The following is an 8,489-nucleotide window of genomic DNA, read 5'->3' as shown; positions in this document are numbered from 1 at the left end:
GGGGGGGGGGCAAGGGACAAAAAAGAGAAATTAGCAATAAAACCCTACATATAGCTACAAATTATAATATTTTAAACTATAGTTTTTCTCGTAAATACATATTGCATGTTTGCCTTGTTGGGTAATTTTTTTCCTAAATGAAACTAAATTAATAGAAATTCAAATTAAAACTCATAAATTTCAAATTTTAGATCTGCACTTCTAAAGAAAAGTCTCAAGAGAGGGAAGGAGCATTTTTTTGGGGCAAAAACAAGAAGAAGAAAATCTTGAAAATACAGTGACATACTTCAAGAACGAAATCGAAGTTTAATTGCTTATAATTAGAATTAAGAGAGACTAAACTTCTTTAAGAAAAATATTAATACTCAAGATATGGGGATTGTAATCATTTGAACTCTTACAAACGATTACCGTAGCCAAAACAAAATTGTTCATTTATTTTCGTTAATGTGATAATTCTCTATAAACTGCAACCAAAAATTACTCCTTGCTTCTTTGGAACATCCTATGTTGTTTAACACCAGTAACTCAACTCTCCTATATGTCCTCAGGACCATTGACATCCTGGAAATCAATGTAACAAACTTTAGTAGACGTTTGGACATGAATTGCGTGATATTAGAAAAAATAGTTATTAAAGATAAGTTGAAAAAGGGTATTTGGTTGTTGAAGTTAAGTTTGGAGATATACATCTTCTTGATCCGAAATGGATGGGAGAGGAAAGATTCTTTGTTGGGTTCTCATGGGAACAGATCCGGAGGAGATGAGGTGGGGCCTGTAGCTGAGAGGATTAGGGTATGTTGGTACGAACCATGGTGTTGGGGGGTTCGAATCCTGTTTTAACTTGAAAAACTAGTCTTTGAAAAACTCTTTTCAAGTTTGGAGTGAAAAATTGACACAACGTATAACCAAATAGGTTTTTGATGAAAAGCAATATCAACTAAATAGAATAGCTCGCATGCATTTAGATCCATGGAATTACCTTATTTGCAATCACAGCTCCATCTGGAATTTCTAACTTCACTCCAGATTTAGCATTGACAGTCACGTTCCCCTGAAAGGTTTGAAAACAAAAAAAAATAAACACTATTAAAAGTCATATGAAAATGCCATGAACTAATGGATCTGAACATCGTCTTAGAAGACCAACTCTACCGGTGAACACGTGAGATCAATCAAGGGAGACAATCTTTGTCAATTACCTTCAGAGTAATGCCAGCTCCAAAATATACATCACCAGTGACCTTCAAGCTATCTAGCTCAATAATGCTGGGAATCGACTTAAAACGACTTAAGAAGCTGGCAACCTGAAAAGATAAGTAGACTAATTAGCTGCATTCAACGAAAGACTAACAAATCTACCAAGTTAAATCTAATTTCAGGAAGTAAGCTCAACCTTCTTGAATTCAGGTCCCAACTCAATAGAAGGGTTAGAAGGATTAGCCCTGGCTGGATTGCGGATGACATAGCCATCATTAGTCAAGGTGTAAAGATCAGACTGTAAAAATTATGCAGGTGAGTTAGCATACTAAAGAACATTGATTAACAGGGGATGAATTTTATCGGTAATCATGACAAACACAGAAATTAACCTGGACAAGAAGTAGATCTGAACTTGCTTTCACTGGAAGGAAACGAGATCGAGGAACATTAGCTCCAATAGCCTGATCAAAGAACTGGTAAAGAAAAGAAAAGAAAAAATGTAAATGCTTAGCCAAACTTCATCAGAAAGAGGAAACAGTTCAACGAAATTATCAAGACTTAAGGAATGACATTAATGATTTAAAGGCATGAGGTTAAGATTTTGGGATACCCTAATTGCAGCACCAGCAGCAGTTTCAAGTTGAAGAACTTTAATCCCATCTACTTCCTGCAAATCAACTTAGCTACATTGCGATCTTATGCGAAGTACTGAAACATTCAACTTCAGCCTCAACTAGCAGAAAATGATACCTTGGGGTTTGGAATTATCTCCATCTTGAGTGCATCTGCTTCTACAAGTCTTTTAACAGCATTTAAATTCACCCATCTGTTTGTATAGCCAAGGGTTCAATCAGTTCACGTTTCAAAGGAAAAGGAAGTAAGAACATAAAGCTTAGAGTAGGTTAAAAAAGACGTCTCAACTTACAAGTTGTTGGTGTTAAAAATCTTGAACTTCTCTATTGACTTAAATTCATTGACCTGTAACAAACAAGTTTCTTATACATCAGATGTGCCACCTCCAGGATGGATTAGAAAGAATCACATGCACGGTAAGGTTAGAAGGAAAAACGAAATTGGATACGACTACAAGAAAAATGTCAACTAACTAATCTTGTTTGAATAATAGCAGCAAATACTAATCTAGGAGGAACATTGAGCAGCTCACAACTTTTAATGTTTACATATAAAATACATGCAACAGAATTAGCTATTTCATTTGAGAGAAACATCTTGATAGAAAGGAATTGCAGAGGAAACTAGATTTTTCAGACAAAGAACTATCAGGTCTATCGTTAGTAGAGTTACTCAGCCATTTGAGCTAATCCAATTAGATAACTCGAGTGAAAGTATATTTGAAACCCTCTGGCAATCTTCAGGTGTATTCATAACAGTTTCATGCAGAGCATCAAACAGAACGGTGAGTGAAATAAAAATGAGATAATTTCATCAGAATTGGATAAACATGTCGGCTAATGATTGAGCTGTATGTCACAGTACAACTTGAAAAAATTGACAATGTATTGACACATAATCAGTCATTTGAAATGTTCTTTAACTTTTTTTATTTATTGTTTTTGCTCTCTATCCCTTAATGTCAGCTGCAATTCAACATCTGCAACGCAATGCATACTATAATAGCAATAGAAGAAATAGAAGAGGCATGACTCACATGTTGATCAGGAACTTGAGCTATTTCCAAAAGCTGCACCACCACACAAAACAGAAGCTTAATAAGCAAGTTGTGTGAAATTCACTCATAAATTGATAGCTTTAATGTAGCAAAACAATTACCCTAAGCTCTCACAAAAAGGGAAAACCAAAAAGAGTAACTGAACACTTGAATTTGGACATCCATCATAGGTTTGCAAATGCTGTTTAACAGCAAGCATAATAGGCTGGAACTGTGGTGATTAGAAGTACTGCAAAGGAAGTACATTTCACTTCGCAGGTGCTACCTTTTCTTGGACCCCTGTGTGGGGTAGGCAGGAGGGATGGGAAGGGTTAGGACACATGATGAAAATCCTCATAACTGGAGATTTGACCAATTGATGTCACCCTTAACCCCTGTAAAACTAGTACTCAGTTGTTCTAGTGAAGGAGAAAAGATACGGGTGGTGGTCCTAATGTTGTTTGAAATATTTACATCTTCAGGTGATGAAATGCACAGACAAGAATGTTATAGCAAATAACCTCAACATCCTACATCTTTTTTGGGAAAGGTCACATACCTGTACTTTTCCGTCGTAAGAGATTAGGGTGCCACCTTTAACATCAGCTAGTGTTTTTGGTGTCACCTGCAAAAATTGTCAAGATTTAAAACTACAGAAACTAGAAACAGTTTTTACCTACCAAACACACAGCCTTAAAAGGCATTACAGTCATTACCTCCATGCAGTACTCATTCTTGTTCTGGATCAAATGATTTAGGATTTCTGTAATGTTGAATTAAGGAAACTAAATTGCACTTGGCGGTGATTGAGAAAAGTCTTATCACTATTGGAAGCTTCTTATGATTGGGATGTTAATAAATGAACTCAGGCTTTCAATCACATTTGAGAATCATAGCAAGGATACTCAAATCAACCACAGCGCCCAAATTATCTGAGTTGGCAACAAAGACATATTCCTTTCCCTGTAACAGATTGAAAAAAAAAAATTAGCCATTGTTACACAAACAGTAAATATAAAAAAGACCAGCCCAATGCAAGGCAGAATCAGAAAAATGCAGTAACATGAAGAGCAGAACCTTCGATAAAAGTGCATCAAGCTTGCCACTATTCATCAAAGAAGGAAAAACATCACCATGACCTGGGGGGTTCCTGTACATGTGAACACTGCATTAGCTGAGCGAAATGCTAAAATGAAACCAACAAAATAAAAAAGTAGTACAAGAACAGGACCAGACGATCAGAACCCATGCACAATCTACTCCAGTTGAGATTCAGTATGATGAATTAAGAATTCGATAGTCTTAGCCTATGTTTGAAATGGATTTCTTTATGAAGAATGATTTATGTCACAAAAAAGCCAAATGAATCAGAATTTGCACTCTCATTCTAGCAGCAGCAAACATAGTAGCATACGTGGCCACAGACAACACGAGTACAGATTTTTTTTATTTTCCGATAACTACAAGAACAAGTATAGATGCAGCTTGAAGGAGGAAAACTTCATCATCAATTACAGGTTTTAACTTAAGTGACAAGAAAAGAGCGTGAAATTAATAACTTAAGAAAGAGCAGTTAGACTAACTGAATCATCACTGAAAAGATGATCATTAAGATGCAGATTTTGTCATTATAATTCAGTATAACAGCCACAAGAATTTTTTTGTAAATGTTTCAAATGGTGAGTTGATTCCATTTTTTAATTGTAATCACAAAGTCCACACATTAAACAGTTTAAATACCATCCATCTTTGCCAGCATTGCCTTTGCAAGGAAGTGGAGCAAAGTCCTCAATAACCATACGAGGATACTGACTCTACAAAAATTTAAAGATGAAAGAATAAATAAACCTATTCAAATCCAAAATTTTGGGTGAAAAAACAAGCTAGTCGATACTTAATATCATTGATGTTAAGCCCCACTAACCTGATTGAATGTGTGAATCTCAATGTTTGAGTTTGAATATTTTTCTACAATCTACATAGAGAATGCAAAGGCAAAATCAGCAGTTGAATCAAATCCAAACACTGGAGAACAATCATGGATTACTATGCATCACAATGATATTATTTCACCTTTGCTGTATCATCATGGGTGTTGAATGAATTCATCAAAAGCAGGGGAACAGTGCATCCATACTTGGTATTGAGAGCCTACAGACAGCATCCTTTTGTTGGTAAATATATATAAAACATCATGGTGAACTAAATTGATCCATAAAATCATAGATACCTCAATTTGTTTGACAATCAAATCAAGGAATGTCAAACCATTACGAACTTCAATAACTGATCTGCATGGAAGAAATACAAACTTCAGACTCTGAGAAGATATAAAGATCGATAAACAACCCAGCTAAAACTTCCATTTTATGATGAGAAAGGAGAGGTGTTTAACATATCTAGACAAACTTCTCAAGAACCCATGCATCATCATAAACACCACAAAGGTAAAAGGTAAGGAGGTAGCGCCTTGGCTGCCAACAAATGTAAAATCTGATCTACTTATAAATTAACCATCATATTTCTCCTATCTACATCACATCCCTTGGGAGATGGCCCTTCCCTGGACCCTGCTAATGCGGGATGCTTTGTGCACCAGGATGCCCTTTTTTTTATTTCTCCTATCTGTATTCTTGAAAAGGTGGCACTTGCAGAAAAGTGGTTTAGTATTGATCATTCAGTATTATAATTCTGCCAAATTCTATCTAGTTGCAGGCAGCATTTGAACTGTTTCATATCCAAATGATACAAGCTGCAGTAGGAAATGACATCAAATCAACCCAATAAGTAGTTTCTATTCATGTTTGATGACTCAAAGCGTTAGAAAACAATCAAACACAGAGTAGAAAGAGAAACCAATAACCAAGTTTTATCACTTTATAGCCTTCATTGAGGGCATGTGTAAGGTAAAAAGATTGAAAGAAGGGTATCATGTGAAGGTAAAATAAAATAGTACTCCTAACAAGATTCAGCATACCATTCAGAAAGTTTCTTGGAACCTCACTGATGAATCAATAAAATAATGTTGCCAAGAAAAAGGCAGAAGATTCAGAACACTGCTCTGGATCCACCAACAGTACTCACTCTCCAGTGACATGTAATAGAACAGAAAGATACTTGGAACAATATGTGCTGACAAACATGAGTTTAAGTCCAGTAATGAAAACAAAAGTATAATCCACATCTATAGCATAACCCTGTTAGAACTTAGACAAAATAACTGCTATATTTGTGGCAAATACATACTTGGGACCGGTGCACCCCATTGTTGTTCCCAAGCCTCCATTGAGCTTCAGGACAACAAGTTTGTCTAAGAGCTTCTTTGTTTCCGCGGGATCTGCAATGATCAAGATAGTGAAGCTTCTTCAGAAACAGTTTCAATTCACAACAAAGGCAGATCTAGCTCCTCAGTGCAAATTCAACTAGACTCATTACTTACCATGTATACAAATATAAAAATAATTTTAAAAACATGTGTGCGCACACGCACAAACAAATAAATACCAATTTATATACACATCTGCCACTAATTCTCACTCCTCAATACAGTAGCCAATCAATACAAGAAGAGCAATTTAGCAAATCATAATACCTTCAGAGAGAGGTGCTAACTTGTCATAAGGCACCACCACGTCATCAGTTGGCGTCTGGATCTTACTCCACTCGACATGTTGTGCCTCACCACTACAATTCAAATGCCAAAATAGATCATGAGTTTATCTGCTCTTGTTTGAGTTTCACAAGCTAGAATCTAGACTTATCTCCTCTAAAACTTAAACCATATCCGAGATCATCAAAATCAATAAACACTAATACATCACTACCTTAAATCACCTAACACTGTCACAAATCCACTCAAGAAATTGGGCATTAGATTAACCACATTCTAAAGTTCAGTTAATTAAAAATAATTAGCACTAACTACAACAAGCAGTAAACAGAGATATATCCAATTGTACCTTAGGTAGCGAGTGACAAGGTTAAGAAATCCAGATTTCTCATTATCACTGCAAAAAATAAGAACTCCGTAAAAACAATCAGACCAGAAAACACAAAAAAAAATTTAAAAAAATAAAAAACATCAGGTCTGGATAAGATCGAACAATTCAAAAGCAAATGACACTATCATGCAGCAAGCAAAATCTAGGAAAACCATACTAAATGAGCAATGGATCCAGAAATGGATAATCTGAGATAAATAAGAAATGATGCTATCATGCAGAGCAAATCCAGCAAAACTACACACACAGAGGAAATCAGAATGGAAAATTGAATTTCTCATCATCACTGCAAAAGAAAAAGGTTCACACTATATCAAGTACAAATCCAAAAATAAATAAACAAACATCGAGAAATTGTGAAAAATAGAAGAGAAAAAAACGACAATGCTGCTATCGTGAAGCAATGAAACCGCCAGAAATAGAGAAAATTGAGATACATCAAAGATGATAATAACATGCAGCAAGTAAATCAAGCAAAACTACTCCAGATCAAAAAATGAACTAACATCAAGCAATTGAGAAAAATAGAAAAAAAAAACGCAATGCTGATATCGTGTAGCAATGAAACCGCGAGAAATAGAGAAAACTGAGATACATTGAAATCGATACTAGCATGCAGAGCAAGTAAATCTAACCAAAACTACGCGTATTCACACACACATAATAAATACAGATTTCTCATTATCACTGCAAAAAAAAAAAAATCAGCTCCGGATCAAAAAATGAACAAAAGCATCGAAAAACTGAGAAAAAATAGAAAAAACGCAATGCTGCTATCATATATCAATGAAACCTCCAGAAATCGAGAAACTGATAATCATAGAAATTGATCCTAGCATTTAGAGCAGGTAAATCTAAGCAAAACTACGTATAATCTCCAAAAAAAACAAAAAAACTTGCCTGATTTGAGTAAGGCTGGAAACAGCAGATTTGAGATTAGCTAGCTTCTCGGCATCAGCAGGACTGAGAGCAGGCACTGGAGACATTATTGTAGAAGAGAATTGAGTTTTTCCGATCTGTAGTATGAAGTTTTTCAACAAAGAGCGTGAACTGAAACGAAAGCTTAAAATTGCGTGAAGTGAAAGTGATTTAAAAAAAAATGTGAGAGATGGAGGGAAGAGGGAAGGAGTATTTATATAGGGAAGAAAAAGCTCATCGGGATCTGTATAAGAAATGTAAAAGTAAAAATTTGTGGGTGAGAGAAAATTGAGAAAATACAAGGAGAATATTATGACTTGTAATGAATTAGTTATTGGAGACTCAAAAAGAAATTGTGATGATGGGTGTGTTCGTACGAAAATATTTTCCGTCAAAAATGTTTGATTATGTTATATTTTATATCATATTTATAATGATTTTCTAGGTTTTTTTTTTCTTTCTGTGTTTTTTCGGTATTTAGAGCGTTCCTATATCGATCTCAAGTCATAAATGACTTGGTGGAATTGACAATTCGATCACCTAATCGTTCGTATGATTTTTGTGCAAGTTTAAACTTTTGAAACCTAAACTTTTGGCTTTGATGTATATTATCCATCATTATGTTATCAAGAGATTGTGATTGAATTTGTATGTGGATTTTCGATGTGATAGTCAAAGTAAATTTTAGATGAAATTCA

At 35.0% G+C, this 8,489-nt stretch overlaps 1 protein-coding gene across 1 annotated transcript; it reads right to left on the bottom strand.

Annotated features, from left to right (window-relative positions):
* Positions 1-418: 418 nt before the first annotated feature.
* LOC125869075 (UTP--glucose-1-phosphate uridylyltransferase-like) lies at positions 419-7,980 on the bottom strand. The gene is made up of 21 exons (XM_049549639.1): positions 7,774-7,980; positions 6,832-6,879; positions 6,465-6,556; positions 6,119-6,209; positions 5,103-5,163; positions 4,946-5,023; positions 4,797-4,847; positions 4,613-4,686; positions 3,950-4,022; positions 3,778-3,835; positions 3,589-3,635; positions 3,432-3,497; positions 2,873-2,905; positions 2,129-2,181; positions 1,954-2,029; positions 1,814-1,870; positions 1,593-1,676; positions 1,397-1,498; positions 1,203-1,307; positions 983-1,054; positions 419-564 (listed from the first exon to the last, which is right to left on the bottom strand). Exons 1-21 carry the CDS (start codon positions 7,857-7,859, stop codon positions 538-540), a joined length of 1,434 nt encoding a protein of 477 aa, XP_049405596.1. The 5' UTR covers positions 7,860-7,980; the 3' UTR covers positions 419-537.
* Positions 7,981-8,489: the final 509 nt, after the last annotated feature.

The sequence above is a fragment of the Solanum stenotomum genome, chromosome 6 (assembly GCF_019186545.1).
Source record: "Solanum stenotomum isolate F172 chromosome 6, ASM1918654v1, whole genome shotgun sequence".
NCBI classification, from domain to species: domain Eukaryota; kingdom Viridiplantae; phylum Streptophyta; class Magnoliopsida; order Solanales; family Solanaceae; genus Solanum; species Solanum stenotomum.
This window is presented reverse-complemented; position numbering and strand designations above follow the sequence as displayed.